The following is a 24,500-nucleotide window of genomic DNA, read 5'->3' as shown; positions in this document are numbered from 1 at the left end:
AAAACAAGAAGTACCATATTTGAGTTTGTTTGATCAAGTCCGAGGCGGCACTAAATTAAGCATTTTTGGAGTCCATGTGGTCAGTCCGTGGTCTATTTAAAGAGTCGGCTACTTGCAATTAATTCTCCAGACGCGCCGAATCTTCGCAAGAGTACACAATGCATAGATAACACATGCCAGCCTGTGACATTTCAAAGAGGCAGCAAGGCCTCATTAGCATGTCCGCTCAAATGCCATTTAGCGGCAGGACACACAGAGTGTGTTTCCTCTTCTGCGACGTGATTGGATGTGACATCTCGGTGTGTGTGTGTGTGAAGTGTATGTGAGTCTGCCATGCATCATGTTTGCGTGCGGATCTATCAAACCACGTCGCCTCAGGGTGGCACGTGCGTGCGAGGTCGCACAACTGATCTTTTTTTTTCCCCCTTTCGTGAAACACGCTCGTTTTATATTTTATTGGCACGCAAAAAGTATACACGAAAATAAAAATACAGTATTGAAAGGTTGACGTCAGATGATGAAATGCATCATATTGGCTCCACGGGTTTCTCTGCCAACCTTCACTGCCTCTAATAGCCAACGAGGCAGATAACGTCAATGGAAAGGCAACATAAATCAATACAAACAACATTTACGTTGCCTTGACAGAACTTATTGTGTTGAGTAGTCATTCCTGCAATTGGCAGCGTGCTCACTGCGGCAGTAGATTAGCCTAAGTAAAATTAAACGCAACAGAGGTTGAGACCTGCGCTACTTTATTTGTGTCGGCTTGCCAGACTACATCGCCGATAGTGGATTCTGCAATCAGCAGCAGGGAAGTGTAGACAAAATGCTGACAAAAACAACAGAGGATGGTGTAAGGCCATAAAAGACCATATTTGGTACTCAATTTATTTCCTTACCTTACATTGCCTGGAGTAGCATTGTCGTAGTAGCAGTTTGAAGTCAAACAACACCAAGCTAGTCGAATAACTTGCACTGATTGAATTTAAAGGCAACATAGATCAATACGAACAACATTTGAATTCTCCTGAGGAACCACGCTGCGTCGAGTAATTCGTTTCTTCAATCAGCGGTGTGCATGTAAGTTCCGTCAAGTCAGAGGCAGTATATTAGATAAAGTAGACTTAAGACTTAATACAAGACTGACTCATGTTTTCATTCTATCAAGCCCTGTTGAAATCTCCATTTTAAAGCCCATTAATGCAAGTGCCATACATAGGTGAATGGTCTGTTTACCTTAGTTTCACCCGGACATAATTAATCAATAACCAGTCGCACACAATCGGACAAATTCAACAGAATCAATAAGCTCACTGATGCGTTAGCTTAGATTTTGACATCGTGAGGAGCAAAACAGCGGAGGCTGCTGCTGCTGCTGCTGCTTGTGTGTATTTAATGTGTCACTAAGAAGAAGTTGGTGGGTGGGTGACGTCATCATCGCCATCGTGCGTCACAGCAAACAAAAGGTCTGATTTCACTGCGAGGTACAAGTTAAATGATGTGATGACGTACTTTATCTATACTCATTTTCATTGTCGTGACCGACACGTACAAACAAGCAACACGCAGCTTCATGGCATTTTTTAATTGGCTCTCATTCCTTTTTACGGCACACGCTGGCGGAGCTAGAGGGGGGACCGTTAGGGCTTTGCCGCCCCCCCTGAAATATGCCAGGTGATTACATTTTGGGTATTTAAAAAAAATGTATGTATGACATTATTACTGAGTAGCTACATTTACCCCGGTAGGTTTTCCATTTGGTCCTGAAAGGCCGGCTACACTTTGATGGATACAGCTTTGCTTAAAGTGCAGAAAGGGATACTATTTCATTGCACGGGAGTAAGTGTGCTGTCCAAAGGTGCAGAGCACTCTTGTACGCAAGAGTGACTCGCTCACTACTCTTCGCAGTCGTACATTTTTCATCAGAGCTCAGAAGCTCCACGGGCGTCTTCTTCTTTACACTGTGCCAACTGTGAGAGCCGAGCAGCCATTTGCTTTTTTCAAAAGACGGCAACCATGTTTGCTTCTTGTCATCTTACTGGTTAAAAGATTGGATTTTACATTCACTTTTATTTTTTTGGAATGAATATAATTGAGTTTTGTATTGAAAACAATTTCTGTGTTCAGTCACTATTGGAATATTCAATTCCGCACCGTGACTTGGAGTCGGATCAAAGCATTTCTTCACTCGTAATGATTTTGAGCTTAAAACTCGCAGTCAAGGTAATCGCCGATTGTGGCTAAAGTATTTTCATAAAATGAGGCATGACAAAAGAAACAAATTTCAAAGTATAATCTAAATTCCCTTCATGGTCGGTATGTTGTCAACTCACAAAGTCTTGATGAAACCAAGAAACATTTTATCTGTTGATTGCGCAATTGGATATATTTGCATAAATTAAGCACACTTTGTGCCTTAGGTGGATGATACTTTGCCATTGCTGTATTCCAAAGTTCTTTTGAGTTAAGCCATATTGTTTAATTCAACATTTTGTGCAAAATTGAATTGGTCTCTTGTTCATATCCCCTCCAAAATTAATATACATAAGTGAATTTGTGTGAGGAAAGGACTAATATTCTATGTATGTATTCAGCACATTGTGTCATTTACATCATGTTGTTTTTGGCGGTGGTGCAAGTTAGTTCAAGAATTGCTCCGCCAGTGATGGCATAATCTTCTTATTCCGCCAATTATATCAATAGGAACATTAACATTTGCCCGTTTTTTATTTCCCCATGAAGACGTGTTATAATCCATCGTTTCCCCTCCTGCTGTTTTCCCTTTAAGATATGAAGACACACTGTCACTAAGTAGAATACAGTCTCATGGCATTTATGGCGCATGTACCGTATAACGCTGTTTCGTAATGGACGCCTCGTGTCTGTTTTTTTTTTTTTTTTTTTTTATACTCCCTTGTCGTCCGCATTTTAGCGCACGCCTGTGTGACGATGAACATAACGCGCCTCAAGTGGCGTTCTCACTTGCCTCGCTTCGCTGATGGGGGGCAGCTCACTCTTCTTCGGCCCTGAGGGGCGGAAGATCCCAGACGCTTGCCGCCTGAGAGACTCCAATTTTTTTTCCTCCTCTCTTTTTGGAAGCCATGTAGATTTGAACCCTAGTGCCCTTTGTGTTGCTGTGCCAAAAATGTAACATTTGTAAAATTTAAAGACATACAGTTCAAGTCAAGGCCCTTCAAAAACTGATTGCTAAATTTTCAAAATCTCGAGTTTCTGTGACCGAGTGTTGGCCGAGCATGACAGCGTAATTTGACAACTCGGCATCAAAAATGGTAAATTTCAATATACTACACACAAATTGCATGTCCCTTTTATCAAAATAGACAAGCATATGGCAGCTAGCCATTGCGCGGCTAGCACAAGAAGCTAACTCAGCAGTCTGGTCCACTTTCTTGTCACATGACTCAAATGCAATTGCATGAAGGCGCAATTCATCACGCTGCAATCTCGCGCAGATTTCTTAACGATACATCTCCTTCAATGTGTAATGTTTGCTATATCCGTCTCTTGTTTCCTGTTATTTAGCGTCGGAGAGCAGAGCAGTCAGGAGAAAGAGCCAGATACAGGGGAAGAAAGAGTCTTACGCAATATGTGAACAAAACAAAAATAATACTGATAAAAACTGATTTAGAAACGTAATGATCAACATTCTCAGGAAGGGCAAAAGCAATCGTGTACGGCTTGTTATTTTTTAAGGATGCACTCCTCTGTTATCTGGCCTGCGGGGATGTAAGTGTTTCGGCAGCCCCTCAGCAGTCACTCTCCATCAACATCTGCTCTGTCGTCCAGCAGCCGCTGCTTTATTTTTAGCATCTGAACCCAGCGTATATGTATTTTTAATTTTGGATCCATCCCTCCGTGTCTAAAGCCAATGATAGCATCATTATTGTAATAAATCTCCAATCGGAGGGCTTTCCCCTTCCTCAAAACATGTGAAAATGTTTTTGTGCTCGCAGGCTCAATAACGCACGTTTTCATGTTCTTGTTAGGCCCCCGACTGTGTTTGACTTCAGAGCAAGGAATCTGGATGTCGCGCATAACCCCGCAAACAAAAATAAAGACGGAAGAAACAACCATTTTAGAATCAATTTCAAATTGTCCAGATTGGTACTAAATTTGAATTTTCTGATGACCCTCCAAACCTCTCGTTGTTACCACATTCAAACCAGCATAAATTGTGAAGAATTAATCGACTGTGGGATATCCCGAGTCACCCCGACCCATTCTGCTTCCTAGTGTACATGGAACAGTAAGCAGATGGATGACAGCTATGGTCTTGGTAGGGCGGGCTAAAGTGATAAGTATGGCGATTAGGCTAATCTGGTTTATTTTTGTTCAACGGTGGTGGTTGGCCTGTGAAGACCGGGGGGGGGTCAAAGTTAGCGAGGGGGGTTTCTGCATTCCTACTGATGTTTGCACTGTAAACAGATTCCCCACACGAGCCTTTCGTTGTTTTATTATCAGATTAAGACGAGTAGCGCTAGTCTCGGCAGCCGTCGCGTAATGACGCCTATTAGCGTTTTCACTTCCCAAGAGTTAATGTTGCGCTTGATTTGCTCTAGCAGCCTCCATCTATCTGCCAACATGGCCCTTGTCATCATCATCATTTATTCATTCTCGTTAGCTGTTTGCACCAATCAAAACACCATTAAGTTGCCCTGATGCAAAGGTAATGATCAACATTAGATAATTTGCCGTTTTATAGAAATGGTTACATTGTAAAAATGATTTCACTAAATCAGGGTTTCTGTACCAACACAACTCTATTTGTATGGCTAAACGAATTTTGCCCATGGGCAGAGAGTCGATCCACACCACTTTGACTGGAGTCATACCGCGGGACCCCCATGCACTCCCCCTGGAGGATGCTTCTGTTCCTGTGTAAATGATGGCGGGGAGGGTTCATCTTCCTGATGTTAACATGAGCACAGCGGGTCATCTTGTGCAATCCAGTCAAATCCCTCCTGCTCTCACATGGGCACTAATCCACCCAGACTGCCTCCTTAGCACAAACACAACTTAGGCTCAAACCATTCCCTCCTTCTTCTGTCTCAGTGACAGACATATTTGCAAAAACAGCACTTCTGTATTTATTTGCTTAAGTTTTGTTCGGTGAGACATTTTTGGGTCACGGTTCTTATGAGAATTATAAAAGAACGTCAGGGTAAAATTACTTTTCATACATTAGGCATTATCTTATGGACATGACAGCAAAGCATCCATTTTCCATAATGCTCTTCCTCATTAGATGATGTTATTTTGAAAAATAAATCCACCCCTCCACAGAATCCCTCAAGTGACTTATTTGGCCTTTATTTGACATTTAATATTGACATTCTAAAATGACTGCAAATGAGCTAAGGAAGAAGCTCTTAGTAGGTCGAGTATTTTTGCAATATGTTTTGCATGACGCACAAAGAACTCTAATTGACTTCCTGGAATGATGATGTTGTCAAACTGGCGTACCGAAACTAACTTGCGTAACAATTGCAAGTGAGAAAATGGGTCAAGTGGGAAAACAGTTGTTCTCGGGCCTGCTGGCAGCTTTTCAGACAATATGTCCACACAAATCTCGCGTCATCTGTCTCCTCTCCGCTTTTCTTCCCGTTGTGCCGATGAGTTGTCAGGTGCCCAAAGAGACGGGAGATTTATGAAGCTACATCAAACAAAAGCGTAGATAACATATGTTTTGGGGTTAATAAACACAAAGAAAACATGAATGCCTAGTGAGGAAAAATTGTCACAGATTAAAATTGTAATATTACAAGAAAATTAATCTATTATCCTCCAAGCATAAAGCTCAGATTTGAAGTCCTTTTTTCTTCTTAGTAAAATAAACAACTGTGAGTAATTTGAAAAATTGTAAAATTATAAAACTCTGTATTATGAGAATTTTCTGTCTATAGCAAGTTTGTTTTTAATGCTAAATCACAAGAGTTTCAAAATGCTTCATGGGATCATATCTGGTCCACAGGCCGTAGGTTGCCCACCCCAAGGCTAGATTTAATCGATTTTACTGCCATTATGACCTCCGCCTCGGCTTTTCCTTGCATGTGGATGCCGCCCACCAGTGTCGAAACCTAATCCGCGCCTTGCGCTCATTACCGATGCAATAGCTCCAAACTACACGGAAACAGTACTCGCTGCAGATTATGAAGGCAGAACACAAGTGTCGAGGTTATCACGCTCACACGACCAAAATAGACAGCGAGTTGGTGACGCGGCGGGAAAGAGCGAACGGGCCGCGCCGCTCTGATGTGCTTAGTACGAGGACATGCAACGTGGAACACAACTTTTCAATCCTCAAAGATGACTTCATTTGTGTACACAACTTTGATTTTTGTATACGGCGACCATTTTGTATCCCTTCGTAACATGATTATCTTTGTTAAATTCTGTTGGAGAACATTTTACTCACAAATTATACATGGCTGGATGCCAAAAAGCAAACATTTGTTCAAGGCTGTGCTTCAAGATGATATTAATGTTGCGCTTTTATTTTAGGCGGTTAGATAGCGTCTTGTTTTCCACCATCCATCACCCATCTGCTTCTTAATGAAGTCTCTTTCTTCCTCTCAGGGCTTCATAACGTCGATGCAGTTTGAGCTTTTTGTCCTGTCTCTTCCTTTTTTTCCCGACTCATTTGCATGCTAAGTAGTTTCCTTAAGCAAACAGGAAGTTGCTTTGAACTCTCGAGACTTCCTCTGTGTTATTGTTCTGGCAATGCTTTATGCTTAAGCTTGACAAATGATTGTGATGAGACAAAAAACCTGCCATTTGTGGTAAGGCAAATCCAAGAAATAAATTCCCATGGCAACTTTAAAACATCAGAATTGCAGATTTTGCCGGAAGCCTTTTTTTTTCATCCTTCAACATAATAGCTGTTGGATGGTGGATTTAATCCCTTTAAATTAGTCCCTCGCTAATCCCCCCCTAACCTCAAGCAGAGGTCACTCAAGTCCGATTGAAAATGCATAAATGAATGCTTTGCTAATTGTCTTCCACAATTATATCAATATTTTTTCGCTTTTTTGGGGAAGGAAAACAAAATATTATGTTGGACTGCATGATAGCATGTTTTATATAAACTGTGCGCCGACAATGCACTACGCTGGCGCGAGTCCTCCCGACGGGAGCGAGCTGGCCGGCCTGCACCGCCGTGTGACCCTTTGCTGCTATCACATCACATCTTGGCTCTTTGTCTCTGCTGTATTAGAGGATTATGCTGACCTCTGCCCTTGCCCCTGGTCAAACTGAAGCGGAACGCACTATAAGCCTGTATTTTTGCCGATGCCAGCCCGGGGTTTTGGCCGTGCTTTTGGCTCCCTCTCAATGCCACCTCGATGTTATATTTGTGTGAGGATTTCGATTTGAATGAAGTATTTAAAATATTTGATGAACCAATTATAATGAATTATGCCAGTCTCTACTTTATTTATAGAGCACTTAAAAAACAACCACAGTGGAGCTGCAGGTGAAAATTTTCATATGGCAGGATGAAACGGAGGCAGACATACTAACCTCTCATTCACCATTCTGTCCGATTAACGAACCCTCGTGGAGAAAAAAAAACAGATTTTTTTAATGCTACTCCCCCCCCCAGCTAGATCTGTAAAACACTTTAGCAACGTTAGCCTTTCTCCACAAATGAATGCTCCCCAGTTTCCAAAGTGAAAACTCCCGAATAGACACCTTCATCATAACCAAACTGGCCCAACCCAGACCACTGATCCAAAACCCTTTGTTAAGTAGAACTCCCGCTATTATTAGAACCCACAAAACCGCAAGCTAAACAAAATTCCACATGCTGCTAATGAGTTTCTACATCTTTCCTTGACGTCCTCAGGGAAGGATGACCCGCAGGTTGCGAGGCTTTCCAGCAAAGCTATCCTTGGGAAGTTTGTGAAAAATCTCTTTGAAAGAGAAGCTTACTCTCGCTCTCAATTTACACCCACTTGTGAACTTTGGTCTGATCTTCATACATCTTTATGGAGAATCTCTTTGCATTAAAGATGTTTATTATTTTTTTTAATTTAGCTTCTTCCGAACATATTTACATAACAATGAACGGATAAACATGTTGCAGATTTTTCAAGCTAATCCTCCCGTCGCCTCATATGCAACCTTTCATTGACCCGTAAATCTTCCAAAATGGTGGCACCATTTTATTCACGTCGTAGTTTTATTTTTTGGGGAATGATAAGTTTGAAAAAGCACTCCTTCAGAGGCAGCGATATTTTTTTAAAAGGTGCTTGTTTCGTTTATGACAGCACTAAATCTATGCGAAGAAAAATGTAGATGCTGCCATCTATTTTTGGCAACAAACGAGTGCCTCTAGTGGTTTTCTCAAGTAGTGCACTCAAATTTGACCTCCCCCTTGACTCAACACCAGATGCGTCAACAATCAATTCCACACCACTGAGTCATTCTTTAATTACCGCTAATCAAAATGAATATATTCCGAGGGCCATTATGAGCATTTAACGTTTGACACTTGTTTTTTACTGTTTGCGATTTAAGGCTTGGAAACACTTTTGTCATATAAATCAACTGCCATTTTCTTTTAGCTAAACAGCATTTAAGTATGTCAGCCAAGGGAAAATAAAAGGATCGATTTAATTTTTAGATTTGCGGCCATTACACTGAATCACAAAGAACCTTCTCTTGTTTCCCAAGTGAGCTCAAAACATTGAGGAATATCTGTCCTAAATTTCCTTCTTTGTTTTTGTTTTTTCTATTCTCTCTATGTCAGTTGTTCCATCCCATTAAGTCATCATTCAGTGATGAACGTGAAGGCAAACGGAGTGAGCAAGCACAAGAGAGAGAGAGAGAGAGACAGCGTTCTGCTAAATTAAGAATAAAAGACAGCCGAAGAGATTCAGGGTGCATTGGAGACGAGCGCTCTCCTCTGGCATATGCTAGTGGCTAATTTTAGCCTTGCGGGGCAGCGCGCTGTATGTCCCAGTGGAAGTGTTGAACCATGGAGGGATCTGAGCATCAGCCCAGCCCTCTTGTTCTCTCTCTCTCATCTCTTCTTTCTTCTTCTCTGTCTGTCTCGCTCTCCCTTTTTCTCACTGGGTGTGTGTGTGCTTGCTGTCCTTTTGTTGCAGAAAGGTTACAGGACAGTCACAATGGACCGCATTAGAGGGGATTGCCGTTCAAAAAGATTCGAGACCACCTGCGTCGGTCACATTTCATTTTTATTAAATGTTGAAAACTCCATGTGTTATAAATTGGACGGTATCTTATCTAATTCCATGTGTGAAAAATTCTTAATTGATCACTTTTTTTGGGCACCGTTTTGGAGGTGAATGTAAAATTCGCCACTTAAGGAACGAAAGAGGCTCAATTAAGCGTCTTTTCAGCCGTGATTAATTAAAAGGGGCTCTTTAAGGGGAAATGGAAAAGCATCAACTTTAAAAATAGATTGCAATTAGAGGAAATATTTCACTCGGCGGATCCTGGAATACGACGGGTTTATCACCCAAGTGCACCAATCAGCGATCATTACGTCCATATTTAATGATTACAGTTCGAGGAATTATGGAATAACTAACCTGGAATTAAAAATGGCTCTCAATTATGAGCTTATTATGAGATAGTGGCTAGTGATGCCAGGGTTTGACTCTGTAACTCCAATTTTGTTTCTTTCTACGTAATCCATCAATAAAATGGAGTAGTCTGAAGTATTTACACATGCTACTGGATTTATATTTATTGAAGCTTGTTTGTTTTGGAGTGCGGCCATGTTGAATTATGCACAGCTTAACATCTGCGAGCGCGCTAGCTCAAACTCAAGCAAATCCTCAATGGGCAAATCTGAGATTTATTTATTTTTTTGCATTACTTGTGCTTCTGAAGCAACCTAACTAAAATTTCTGCTTTTTTTCTGTTTGCAGATCTTCCATATGACCTATGACCTGGCAAGCGCTGTGGTACGAATATTTAACTTAATAGGCATGATGTTGCTGCTATGCCATTGGGATGGCTGCCTCCAGTACTTGGTGCCTCTGCTCCAAGACTTCCCGCCGGACTGCTGGGTGTCGCTAAACGGTATGGTTGTAAGTATCATGCTTTTACTCTTTTTCGTCACAAGGTACAAAAATGTTATGAAATTTATTTTGCGTGGATTGAGCTGTTTTAGTGTTTGGTGTCCATTGGGACTGTTTTCCGCCTCTTCGGAGTGACTCGATCACGCGGAGCGTCTTGTAGGCGATGCGGAATGTAAACGCTCGCCTCGGGCCGTCCCCTGCCTCTTCTTCCTCTGACAAACTCACCACATGCAAAGCGACTGTTGCGAGGCATCCGGGCTTGAGGTGCAAACGTCAGCTCTCCTCAGCGTCGCAGCTCAGCCCAAACCAACCGATTCGCTCAAAAACAAATACGGGAATTGTTTTGTGTGCTGCGGTTCATTCTGATTATGTACCACACAAAACTATGCAAAGGCCACACATTATTAAACTACGTCAAAATCAACCAAAGAGCCTAATGAACAGCCCTAAAATTTGCACTGCACTTCTCGCCCGGAATAAATCTTCCTTATTACCCCGCTGCAGATCAATACAGAATCGCGTAAAAGACTTAATTAGCTGCACCCCGCGAGGCCTCATTTGCATCGAGTACTTTCGCCACGACGGGAGGTTTCCCAACAAGACCTCATGTCGCAAGTTCAAATAGCTTTTATTCCACTTTCAGGCAGGGGTGGTCATAACAGCAGTTCAACTTGCCCCCCATGCAATTAAATAATCATTAAAAATCAGAGGGAAAACATTTGATCATAGTTTCGAATCACATTTTGTAATCATATTAATTGTGATATATTTTAATTTTAGTAAGTGGCCACAGCAAAAAAAAATAAATCCTCCCAAAATTCTTTGTTCTCATGATTTTTTTTTGCACAATTACAGCTTTATGCTTGCAAAGTTCCCCCCCATAGTTGATATACATGTATGTGTATATATTAGATACAAAATATTGTCGTATTTCAAACTTCCTCCTGTTTCTTGTGATATGGCAACGTTGTTCTCTTATGGTCACTTTATTCTTGCTGCATTGTAGACTCCTTGAGTTAAAAGCAGAAAAAGAAAAAAAATCCGTTGTCATGTTCAGACAGCCATGATGGCACACCTATCTATTTATAGAAGCCCACATGGTGCGAGAGTGTGATGCTTGTATGATCAACCTATATTAGGATGTCAGAATAGTCGCCTCGTGTGTCACACAATTATATGAACCACAAACCTTTTTGATTTTGATCTTGCTGTTTAAAAAGAGCAACATTATGTCACCTATGGGAACATTCAGGAAGATCAAGTCGAATTCATCGGGGAAAATATCCTTCTTTACTCTGTATTGCATTTAACACCACCACCAAGAGGACTGGAGTAAAACTGCAGACTCCACGATTGCGCCATCGGTCTTGTTGACCTGGTGCATCATGTCCGGCACTAAGGAGCGTCCGAGCCAGCAAGGACTGGCGATAGTGGCGAGTGGGCCTGTAGGGGTGTTATCAGCTTGACTAATGGCCTTAGAGTAGCTTCTTACTCTCGAGCGCTGGCATTGACTTAATCAGTCGACAAGATAATGTTGCTGTCAGGTGGGAGGCTGATGGGGCCCGTTGCCATGACTGTGTATACAGTTAAGGACGCTTGTCCAAAACTTTGTAAGCGTCGTCAAAGGCATTCTGTTAAACATGATCAAACATGGAGGGTAGCACTTTTGTTTATCTCTTTTTTTTGGGGTGTCTCGGATAAGCAGCGAACGTCTTTAGAGGCCATACTTTTTTATCGTGTTGAAAGTTGACGGCGGACCGATTCTCATTTCTGTCTCGCGGTCTAACCTTTTGTGCTAATCAGAGACTGTAGCGGCGGTACAAGTGGGAAGCAAAGCGCAGAAGGTCATCCTCTACACGAACTAGCTGAAGCCAAATAATGTCAGTAAATAAGATGTTGGCAGGAATATGAGAGAGTTTTTGCTGAACATCCCAAAAGACAGTTCGAATCAGCGTCTGGAACTGCAAAGCTGTCCACTTCCTCCCTCATGGGGTCAAAGTCCTCTCTGCCTTCTGTATGCTGTCTGTTAGAACAGCTTGGCATCCCCCCCCCCCCATTTGATTATGTAATTGGACAAATGAATATGGCGCATCACTAGTCTGTTTTTGCCACTCATGTGAGAGATTGCCGCATTTCATATGATTGAGTCAGTCCAACTGTTATGTACTAATTCGGAAGCATAAAGGGAGATTTTATGTTTGATAATTTGGAAAATGGTAAGAATTGGCATTTGAATTCAGATGATTTTGGCGTGATAATAAAGTCAGCCTTCCACTTTTTTGTAAGCCGAGGCTGAGCTGCCGGATGAATATTCAACCACGTTGCTCATTTGGCAGCGTCCATGTGGTGTTTAATTAGAACAAGCCGCTTGAATACATTTGCCGCGTTCACCTCATTTGTTAGGCGCCCCACTTCTAGCGGAAGCTGTGTTTTGGAAATGTGTTAATACACCAATGAGTCACTACCACTGTTCCCCCCCCCTCCCCCAACCCTGGCATGGGTGCCCGAGCATTACGTGACGAGGGATGTCTTTCAATCGCTTCGATTCTTCCCGATGATTCACAGATGAAAAATATCATGCCGTTTGACTGATGAAGCAAAATCAATAGGAACAAAGTATATGATTGGCCTCGTCATGATGCAGGGCTCGCTCACGAAAGGCGGGGGGGGGGGGAAACATGAATACAAATGAGGTTAGTTAAAAGCAGTGATGTGAAAAATAACTGCATTTGTTTTTCTGGCCAGTGTGTGCAGTACAAGTGTTGAAGCCTTATAAATTAGCATTTCAACATAAAAAGTGTGTTTGGCTCACATTTAGGAAATTCTTCCAAAAAGTATTGCATAATAGAAAAGTCTTTGTTTCTTTTTATGCACAAATAATCTATTGCTGCCCCCTTTTTCTTTAATTACAAGTGTTGGCAAACTGCAGTTAGCTAACAAGCACTTAGCCCGAGAAGCTAACATAGCAGTCTATATGTTGTCACTCAGTATTATTTACAATATGGTTGTCACAAACCCGCAGTGTAAACACAAATGTATGACAAAGCGATGACAATGCACAACACGGTGCCAACGCAGCTCTTCTTCGTCCACACGACGGCAGGGTGAAAAGGTGCTGTGAGGCACCTCAGAGCAAAAAAAATATATGTATTTCCCTGCTTCTCCAACCAAGCACATTTTGCAAACACAAATATTCCGCTAACGTGTGCAAAGGACACTTCACGACCTCGCAAATGCCATTTGTTCCGGCAATATGGTCGACTGCATTTTGTGTTCCGGCCTTTGTGCAAAATGGAAAATTCAGTGTTTGCACTTCATGACATAGAAGAAAAAAATATGTTCAGAGGGACTTTGGACAAGCAAGAAAGATTTTAGCCAAAGAAACGGCAAATGTAATGAGGTACAAGTTCTAATATGTTTCCTAATGAGCAGATGAAAAGTGATGAGTCATGATGAATCGCTGTTGAGTTTTGTCACTTGCAAAATTCCCAGTTGGACTGAACGGCGTCCAATATAATAATAACATGAATATTAATAAACCTGATTGGAACATGGTAGCGACGGGTGGAAATCACAGCACAACTTATGATACAATATTTTAATTGTGGGAAAAAAAAGATAAACAAAAATCTGCTGATATTGAGTTTAAAAAAATAATTTACCAGCAATATTCTTCCAATAGTGCACATGTAGAAATGACTGCGCTTTATTTTGGAGGAAACCATGTGTTTAACTAGGTGCTAACATTTACTACCCTTTTTCTTGATAATAAAAAAGGAAGGTATCTATTTGAGGGTGTTTATTTTGAGGCAGGGGTTGCTTTCTATCGGAGAAAATATAGTATATCAAAGGTCCCCACCACAACTGTGCTCAGCCATGGTTTTACATGCATTCTTTGCACCAACGCTGCCCCCGCCCGCCATTATTTGGCCTCTTATCGCTCCATGTGGACTCACCGAGTTTGCTCAGCTTTAGTCTGATTGATGACAAGTCAACAAGGCCAATAAAAATGAGACGCACAGCTGGGCACATCGCTGCAAAAATACCACATGGGACGGGGGAACTATTATCGTGCTATTTGTGGCACCAGAGAGAAATGGCGGTCACCCTGTCAAAATGCCCGCTGCATTTTATAAGAATGAGGTGTCCCGTGACTAAATCCTCCATGTTTAAGTGCATACTCACTTGAGCTGATATGATACATGACTAAGCCCTCGGATGATGTGTGCATGGACAATCGCCGTCCAGGGCATCTGCAGGTTTGAACGATACCAAATAAAGGCAATGAGTTGTATACGAAAAAAAAAAAAAATGGGAGAAATAAGTAAAGCTTTCTGTCTTGAAGTAACGTTAAAAGCCTGAAGTGCATTTTTTTAAATTACGTCACAGTAAATCCGCTCACAAAATAAAGTGGGCGACCATATAAAAATGCATCTTGTGTTTATCTTTAATACGTGGCAGATAATACAAAGAAAATCGAAACGGGATAAAGAAAAAAAATTAACCAAGCTGAGCTCGCTTAAGTTTTTGTACAAATCCAGCATGAGTCATGCGCGGCTGTGATTTTTAGTTCCTTTATGTTGTTGTTGTTGATTAAGTGCCCAAGGGAAAGTTGAAGAAATCGCAAAATGTGCAATGTTGACACTTTGCTTACCCGCTGAACTGAGCTCTCACAAAGGTTGCTTTGAATCCTCCGGCAATTTTTTTTGCAATGAGTGAGCAAAAAAAAGGGAAGAGAAGATTTTCTCCTGCTTCTCTAAGGAGAAAAAAAAAAGATGCCTCAGATGTGTAAATAATGCAAGTTATTCTTTTTTGGCTCTGCCGACATGAACTGTTTTTCACCCCTCGGCAAATGGGGAGCCAATGAAAGCAGGTAGAAACAAGCGCGAGTATTTGTAGTAAAGGGTATGGCGAGGTTGTTGCGTGCGTGGAAGTTCAGTGATCCATCAACGACAAGCTCGGCCACACAATAACTTTGCTTCCACTTCGTCCTTCTCTCTCTCTCTCCTTCCCCGTCCTGGCAGAACGTGTCCTGGGGCAAGCAGTACTCGTACGCCCTTTTCAAAGCCATGAGCCACATGCTGTGCATCGGCTACGGCGCCCGGGCACCGGTGAGCATGTCGGACCTTTGGATCACCATGCTGAGCATGATCGTGGGCGCCACGTGCTACGCCATGTTCGTGGGCCACGCCACCGCCCTCATCCAGTCGCTGGACTCCTCGCGACGACAGTACCAAGAGAAGGTAAGCGGGAAGTCATCCCGGGGTCAAATTATTCCAAATTGCCCAATTTGACGAGCGCTTTCACCTAGATCCTGTTTACTGACTTAACGTAACTTTGCGCTAATCCCTCTTGGCCCCCTTTGATGTACATAATCACATTAGCGCCATAAAGCTAATGCTAATTAAAGCTGAGATGCTCTTAAAGTATTATTCATTCATTTCCCACCCCATCAAAACTAATTTCGGCAACAATAAAGGAGCTGCACAGTGGTGGTTGCTTATATGGATGGATCGTTAAATGGGTGATCGATTGACAGATAGACATTCACGATTATTTCATGTTTGGATTCATCTTATGATGATGTGCATACAGTCGATGATTATCTAGAATTGCAGCCAAAAGCTACCATCTGGCTTTTCCCAGAACACGCGGATGTTCCGGATGCGCGCTTTTTGCTCGCACGCAACAATCAGATAACCCCGACAACCCCGTAAAAGCTACACCGCTCAATATACATACGTAGATCAGTCGTGCAGGGATTATTGTTATGTATGGATTTAAGATTAGGATTGAATCACAAAGATATGTAAAATAAAAAAAAAAAGAAGGACCGCATTGACCCTTTTAGAGATTACGCAAAAAGCCGTACGTTGACCTGACATACAACATAGTGCAACTACGTAAACACTGCAAGCTAGCCTGCTAATCGCTGAATCCTTAACATCAATGTTAACATCAGTGTGGAAATGTACTTGCTCATTGGTTCACACATCAATGGCACAGTGCATTCTAGTGAATATTAATGACAGCAGGTCGCCCACAGCAAACACTCAAAGTCACTGAATCAGCGACATGCCTTTTACTCAGCGTAGATGTACAGTGCATCTGTTCTACAATAAATCTGCTTCATCCATTCCAACCTCCTGACATCTCATTCTGGTCTTTGACACTTTTAGAGGGGCTGTGAAGGCTGTCTTCACTGTTCAGTTGTGGCATATTAATATGAATCATATTCAAAATTGAAACTATAAACTAGCATCTTGAGGCTTACTGATGCCATTCACATTGCTTCTTTTCCCATGACTTGGTGTTCCACCGTGGTCATTCCAGTCCAGATGGACAACCTGAGCCACATTCCAAATAAATTCACCCTCTCCCCATCTAATAAACAATGACCTGAGCTCTTATCAAATGTCTGCAGCCGGGAGAGAGGAATCAATGAGAGACGCCTTGTGAGTCTCTTTGCATCCTGTGCCAGTTTCATGTCGAGGGCCAGGCTTGCTTGTGTCATGCTTGCTAATTCCCCTAACCTGTGCTTCACCAACAACTGCATTAGCAATGACCTTAATCCAAAGTCAATTATGTGAACCACTCTAAAAACCATGGCCTGAATTGAAAGTTAGTTATGCCAACAACTGAACTGCCAATGACCTTTGGCGGGAAGTGAGCATCAGTTATGGGAGCAGAATCTAAAGACAAGCGGAAGGAAACTCATATGTGTCTACTTTTTGTCTTTAGTACAAACAAGTGGAGCAATACATGTCCTTCCACAAGCTTCCGGCGGACATGAGGCAAAAAATACACGACTACTATGAACATCGCTACCAGGGCAAGATCTTCGACGAGGACAACATCCTTAGCGAACTCAATGATCCGCTCAAAGAGGTGAGAAAAAATAAATGACTGAATATCAGGGATGCACCTATTACTACTTTCCCGTTGTTTGAGCCTTTGGCGCCATCTTGTTGCACACAAATATTGAAAAATATATATTCTGATAGTCGGTACACCAGATAGTCCGTGTAAAATTGTGAGGAATTTGAGTTTTGACATTAGAGCATTTAATTTTGCCCAAAATCTTACCCCTCAATAAACATTGTGGAATTGCTTCGGCATTGATTTTAAAACCAGGGCGACCAACGGAACGGAAAATTTAACGCTAACGACAGTGCACTTGTCTCACTTTAACAAAGATCCATGATAATCAGAATCGTATACGCATCGGCCATATCGAAATTGATGACGAAGCCATTGATCAGTTTCCTACTTTGCGACTTCTCATATCCACAGGATTAGATGAGTAATTACACTGGGCAGATATGGGCGAGGAGCGTCATAAAAGGCATGCAAGCGTGGCATTCGTGACTGTCTCCCATGCAGACCCATTAAGCGCGCTGGCTGGCAGGGTCGAATGCCGCAGATCCCAGACACTTGCGGCGGAGGAAGGACGCGCAGGGGATTTATGGTTATTACCTACAATGCGGAAAATCCTTACAGGCTTTTTGTCTACTATGCACAGTAGGCAAAATCTGCCTGGTGACAGCGTCACGCAATGAAATCTGCCCGGTGGGGATGGCGAGTAAAGACGAACTGAGTCATGCCAGCATTTACGTCATCATTTCACCGCAAAATACTTAATTTTATGGACGTGCCCAGTTTGAACCTCCCTGGCAGGAAATTTTGGCCGTGAGGATTCTCTTGCCTCGTTGAAGTACATCGAATCCAGACTTCCCACAGTAACATCCAAGAGCGGATCGTTGGCTGACGGCCACCTGACTGTTGTTGGCACCTCGCCTTCCCAGCCAAATTTGGAAGGAAGCGTGGGGGTCATAGTGGGAGTGAGGATCCACTCCACTCAACAGACTATGCGGGGAATCTGGCATGTTGTTTTATCGCAAGATTAAAGCCACCGCCAACATTGCTGGCTCCTGCAAAGTGTGACCACCTGGGAAGCATCAAAACAGCGAAGATACCAATATTATGAATAAGCGTGAGAAAATGCTGTGTTAATGCATGATAGATTTATTTTCTATCATTTATATTTTCTATTTCTGCTTGCTCACAAGCACTTATCTGTATAATAGTCAGTGTTGATGGCAATTGGAAAACAATAGAAGACCACCAGTACTTGATTGACAGCTATTCCCAAAGATACTCTATTGTAAAATGATTTGAATAGCATTGTTTTTAAATGTGCGACTTTTTCAAGTAGCAAGAGGATATTTTTTCATGCCGTTTATGGGAAAAAAAATACGTCAGTTTTCGTAACTTTTTGCTTTTTAATTTTGCCTCAATCCTCCTTCAGCTGGTTGCAGCCAATTAGTACACTATTTTGCCTTTACAAACAATATTACAAATTGATCCTTATGACCAAATTAATCGCAATTTTGCATAGGCCAAGTAAAACACACCAACGGTTTAGGTTCAACAGCCCTATTTTCAGTGAGTGGGGTTTTAATCTTTGACTATTATGTTGAGCACATTATGTAACATGACTGTCCAATTCCCTTGGCATGTGACAAATCTTTAAATAAGTATTGTGTACGCAAAGATTGTTCGCCGCCAAGGGGCCTCCTTGAAGCATGAAAAGCGCTTACTATCCGATTCGTTAGTTCTGCTCCGTGATTGAGGTCGTCGCCCCCCGGCATGCGGCTAGCCCTTGTGTAGTTAGCCCCAGAGGTTGCGTAGCTCTTTTAATGTCCCATTACGCCGCAAGTGTGGCAAGAGCGAGGTGACGGAGATGGCCGTACCACATGTGTTGAGCAGCTTTCAATCGGTGCCCCGTTGGGGGTAAACGGAAAACAAACACCTAATCTCCAGCTGGGCCTGGAGGTCCGGGATGGGGCAGAACTCATCAAGATCTGTCAGCAGTGCCAAAATGTTCTCCTCAGCAGTGCTTTAGAGATTGCAGGGATAAAGCAGCAATATGCGTCCAGTTCATTTTGTGCCGCTTGATAATAGCAGCTGGAGCGGCAAGCGCTTTTCCAAGTATTTATTTATTTTTTTTGACTTCCCAAGAAGATCTCTCTCAGGATCTCATTTGCCGCATGTCCCTGTTTTTCCCTTTCCCGCCAGGAAATTGTCAACTTCAACTGCCGCAAGCTGGTGGCCACCATGCCGCTGTTTGCAAACGCCGACCCCAATTTTGTGACGGGGATGCTAAGCAAGTTGAAGTTTGAAGTCTTCCAGCCCAATGATTACATCATTCGCGAAGGCACCGTCGGCAAGAAAATGTACTTCATCCAGCACGGTGTCGCCAGCGTCATCACCAAGTTCAACAAGGAGATGAAGCTGACTGACGGATCCTACTTCGGAGGTAAGACCAAGGACGCCCGCTGGATGTACGATTTTAAATTCATAGTCCATCGAGCCCTCCGCCCAACAACTTTAGAATTGCATTAAAATAAATGTCTGGTTAAAGTAAACAGATAGAACCCTTACGATGTCATAAAAGTATTCCATACGTACGTACACACCTATAGGGTCAGTAATCAAGGTAAATATCATTAACTGGTTATATTCACACAAAGGGTCCCATTTGTCTTCTTGAAGTCAGACCCCACACTTTATTAATAGTTCTTTTGCTTAAAGGAACTACTTGAAGTCATCCATCATCTCTACATTAACTCACTGCACTGCCTTGCTCCCCGAACATGATACAGTTAGTGTACATAATGACGCACGTCGAGTTAGGCCCGAGGCGGCGCGGCGCGTCGGATGCCTCTTGAAGTCAAATTAATGGAGACTCTCATTAGGCAGCGTTGGCCCCTCGTCAGCCCCTCTGCCGTTACGTAAGCGCTCATCTGGGCGCCGGAGGGGGCCAAGGCGTGGATCAGGCATCCCCGAGGACACAGAGGATGAAACCTCCCCCCTCCCCTCCCCACCCTCGCACACAGATACACATTGCATGAACTCGAGCCCCCTCCGCCTCCCCCCTTCTATATGCTCCTGTCTTGGCACTGACAAAAGCGGATTGGACTTTCCTTCTGTGGATAAATAACAAGGCCTCCTCTCTGCTGTTCTTTTTTGTTCTCTCCACATCTCAGCGTGGATACCCTCCATGTTTTAAATGTCAGCTGCAAGCTCGCCGTCTCTTGTTTACTCTGACAAAATCCGTGTCATCTCGGCGTGACGGCAAAGTTTCCTATTTTAAGACGCGCCTGCATATTTTATACCGAGGTCGACAGGCACTATAGAGACGGGCGGAGGATTCTAAGAATACTTCCGCTGTGGTGCGATTTATGTCTCGCAGGCGAGAATCAAAGGGCGAAATTTGGTTGTCTTTTTTGTTTGCAGCAGTGTGTTGGAAACTAAGGAGGGCGCTGTCAGGAAGTGTCTGTTCGTGTGTCGCTGTGCCGAGCTGTGGGGCTTTTTATTGAGGGTCTGTGTGGAGAACAGCTCATTCAGACAAATCATCCATAGACGTCATAGCCTGGCACCAATTCTTTCCTGTACATTATGCATTTTTTCCACCAATAATTATCCTAGTAAAGTGCTGTGACATGATTTTAGCAAAATACCCCAAACTTTAAAGAACACCATATTTTGTTCAGATGTTTTCGTAAAAAACTCTGAAAGAAAAGGATCCGTTTGAACATGAAATATATAGTCGTATATTTAAGTGAAGGATTTGCAAATTACTGCATTCTGTTTTTAGCCCAACTTCATTGGAATGGGAGTTTATATGAGTGTTTGTCAAAAAGGATAAGAGCACAATCCTGATTTTTGCCGTGTTCTGCCTGTAGCTAGCCAGCTGTTGCCCTGCTGCCCAGCTGGTCATGCCACCCGCATGTGTGTGTGGATGAGCGAGCCCCTGGTCGCTCGCTCGCTCGCTCGCTCGGTCGGTCGGTCAGGAACAGCTGGCCCAATGAAGCCAGGCACCTTCTTCTTTTTCCATTGATGATTTATGCGGTGTCGCCGCTGCGGCAAGGGCGAGAAATAGTCTGCCGAGACAGAAAGCCAAGGGAGGAGGATACGCAAGGAACAAAAAGCAGCCAAAGGACACCATTAGCATACTAATGAGCTGGACATGGAGGAGTACAGTAGGTCACAAAGCGACCATGGCCAATGACGCACAGGCCGAGCACAGAGGCATCGTGAGCAAAAGGGAAATCGCTCATGGCCCTACGATAATGCCAATGAATGTTCATAATGTTGATGGTTAAGTGTCTCCATGTTTTTTTTTAAATACATTATATCACTGCAACAATTATAAATGGGGAGACATTATTTATTTTAAAACGTCTCTACTAAATACACATTTACAATTAAAAATAAAAATTTTAATTATTTATAATAATTTTCTCACGTCTTCAAAATAACGACATTCGCTCCTCTTGCGTTTCATTGCCGCCCGTCACTCACCGTTCACAGCCCCAGCGTGAGGGTGTTGCTCTAACATGTCGCACACACACCCTGCTCTCTTTTCACGACACGATCCCGCCAAAGATCACAGCACAACTCTGGTAATAAAGATTGAATTGAGACAAAAGAAGAAGTGTTCCTTTCTCTCAGACACGGGAACGAAACATTGGCTACAGCTTGTCAGGGCGTATCGAACAGAAACTAATTGAACTTTAAATCCTAGGAGTTGTTTTACATGCTTAATGTACCCATGGAAGACAAAGGAGCTTGAAGTGATGAATGATATTCAAAATACTACCACATATACATGTAAATCCAAGCACTGATAGCTTTCTATATATTTTCTAATTGTGTGGAAAAAATGTATTGCAATAAATGTGCTTAGCTTAGCCATGCAGTTTTTCTCACTCTTGTCCAAAGTGAAATGTATCGACACTTGCATCAATACTCATTTACAATTCGCCCGGTGAATAAATGACAAATTATATAGCCGTACTGACATGTGGTATTGGGTGAGTAGATGCGCCAAAGAAAAGCGGCTCATTCCCTTCATGTCGTGTAGGTAAGACTAAAGACTGAAAAGAGGCAGCTCGGATGGTGCAATGCAGCGATGCGGCGTGATGCCTGACAGGACCCGACTGCATTGCATTGAGAGGCCATTAGCCGTGCGGCGGATGATAAATGGTCTCAGCGTTGCGCAAGTGACAGAGTTTATTTACACTCGACGTCTCCTTTTGTAACATCGCGGTGACGGTTCATCTACATGCTAATGTGTCACGCTTGTTTAGTTAAGCCGCAGCCTGCAAAAAAATAGACTGGCCAATTAAAGCGCAGCACAGAGCAACTTCTCACTACTAGTAAGCTGGTTGTCTGCTGAGTCATACAAACAGTAGCTTTATTATTGATCAATATTTTAAAAATTCATCGTAAAATACGTTAAGGTGGTATTTTTGTTCTTGATGAATAAACATTAGGTCAGCATCATAGCACAGAAAATGTATTCTGTGTCCTGAATCAATTTGTATTTTTTAATATATTTGTTTTCTGTCGTCCGGCAGAAATCTGCCTTCTCACCAAAGGTAGACGGACAGCCAGCGTGCGGGCCGACACCTACTGCCGCCTCTTCTCGCTGTCTGTGGACCACTTTAACGAGGTTTTGGAGGAGTACCCCATGATGCGGCGGGCCTTCGAAACGGTCGCCATCGACCGCTTGGATCGCATCGGTAAGGATTCTCCTGTCCCGACCGTTTGTTGTCTTGTATTTTGCCTGTCATCGTGCCCTCGTGTCGTCACACGTTTGCCGTCTTCCCTCCATGAAAGCATCGTGTCCGCCATCTTGTGCCGCATGGCCTTGTTATGCTGTCATTTGTTCTGATGAATTAACACACGTGTTGGAACCAGCATTAATCCTTGTAAAGAACCAATCTTTATGGTTGGATTAACTGGGGAGGAAGAGCATGCCGTCGTCCCGGAGGGGGTCGGGGGGAGACGTTGACCCCGCCCACCCTCGGTGGACGCCAGCGAGTGGATGGAAGCTAACCTCACATGCATGTGTTGTGTGGCCCTCTTCCCACTCATCTGCACTCCTGGGTATGAGCAGCACCCTACCCCCCGAATAGAAAGGCCTAAATCGGGGGTGGGGAACCTAAAATAGAACCTAAGGAAAAAAAAAAAGCTCAATACATCATTATACAAACTATGCTTGATTGTTGCATCATGTTTTTCAAAATAAATTCAGTACAGACCTGGGAGGACTTTATTGCCCCTTATAGGAAAAAGGTTCCCCACCCCTGCCCGAAATCAAGCAAACACTAAATCAAAGCCAGCGACAGGAAACAGGAAGTCGCTTCAGGCTGTAGAATAATCCGGTTATAAACTCAGCCACATCGGTGCTTCCTTATTTTCAAATATATACCTCTATAGAACCTGAAATGGTACACAAGGTATGACTTTAAAAGGGGCACATGTATGACATAAATATGGCAATTATGCAATTCCATTAGGGGCATTCATTTTTCAGTTGTGTTTTTACCATAATTTGTGATTGGCCATTACAGTGGAACCTTTAAGGTCAAGTACAATACAAATGTTCCCATAGGAAATGACAGGGAGTAATAAAACTAAAACAAATGTCCACCCAAATGGACTAAAATGCACATTTGGCCTTTGCGATCTCTTTTTTTTCCTCATTTTGAAACCCGAGCCCATTGAAGAAATACAACTGACAAGCTACTTCTGGATTTGAAGAACTCCTCTTGTCAGAATTTCAAACGGTAAAATAATTATCGGTTGAAATAATACCATTAAAAAAGCTCGGTGAATCCGAACTTAAGTTGGCGAGAATAAAAATCACTTGTGATTTATTGACACCCTCCCAAATAACAAAATAACACTATTAAAGATGAAATTACCAATAAATAAAATCTGTGTTTTATTACCTATAGTCATTAATCCGGTATCAAATTCAACAGAGAATAGATCTTGGATCAAAAAGTCATTTATTGAGTGATTAATGACACCACGGAAAATAAAACAATAAAATAGATCAAAATTAATCAAAGAGATAAGAAAATAGCTTGCACACCTGTAAGCTATCAAATGTACGTACATCTGCATTTTGACAATCTGTTGTGGAAATGATTAATGGCTTTAATAAAACAAGTCCAAAGCAGACCTGGAACCGATTAGAATCCGGACTTCGTTACCTTAAATAGAGAGAATAGAGAATAGCACTTATGTCAAGAAGTGCTTGATTTATGGCAGCGCACTCAATGAAGCAATAAAGAATCAAATGTTGGAATAGTTAATAACCATCATTAAATTGTCCACCTGGACGGAAGAAATCAATTCCTGTACACATCTGGTCTTGTTGAAATAACAAATGGGCACTGTAAAACTATAAAAACCGGAAGAAAGTGATTTACGACATGCTGTAAATCTACATTTCAATCACTTTTCCATATAAATTGTATTCTTAAGAGGTTCCACTGTAATATGTGACAAATACTTTCTCAGACATAACTTCTTGAGATGCACCACAGAAAGAGCCATTTTGTTGTT

The 24,500-nt window shown here is 42.5% G+C and overlaps 1 protein-coding gene and 1 long non-coding RNA gene across 3 annotated transcripts in view; one reads left to right on the top strand and one right to left on the bottom strand.

The window, feature by feature from the left end:
* Positions 1 to 24,500, top strand: part of LOC125979956 (potassium/sodium hyperpolarization-activated cyclic nucleotide-gated channel 1) — a 44,326-nt gene that overhangs the window by 10,315 nt on the left and 9,511 nt on the right. For both annotated transcript variants that reach the window (XM_049738871.2, XM_068652855.1), the window contains exons 3-7: positions 9,921 to 10,082; positions 15,098 to 15,316; positions 16,815 to 16,961; positions 19,152 to 19,392; positions 22,499 to 22,663. In XM_049738871.2, the coding sequence (XP_049594828.1) occupies positions 9,921 to 10,082; positions 15,098 to 15,316; positions 16,815 to 16,961; positions 19,152 to 19,392; positions 22,499 to 22,663 (934 nt within the window). The remainder of the gene's footprint in view (positions 1 to 9,920; positions 10,083 to 15,097; positions 15,317 to 16,814; positions 16,962 to 19,151; positions 19,393 to 22,498; positions 22,664 to 24,500) is intronic.
* Positions 22,986 to 23,270, bottom strand: LOC137840885 (uncharacterized). Its single transcript, XR_011088022.1, has 2 exons — positions 23,186 to 23,270; positions 22,986 to 23,097 (listed from the first exon to the last, which is right to left on the bottom strand). It is a non-coding gene; the product is annotated as an uncharacterized lncRNA (long non-coding RNA).

Source organism: Syngnathus scovelli, chromosome 13 (genome assembly GCF_024217435.2).
Source record: "Syngnathus scovelli strain Florida chromosome 13, RoL_Ssco_1.2, whole genome shotgun sequence".
Lineage (NCBI taxonomy): Eukaryota > Metazoa > Chordata > Actinopteri > Syngnathiformes > Syngnathidae > Syngnathus > Syngnathus scovelli.
This window is presented reverse-complemented; position numbering and strand designations above follow the sequence as displayed.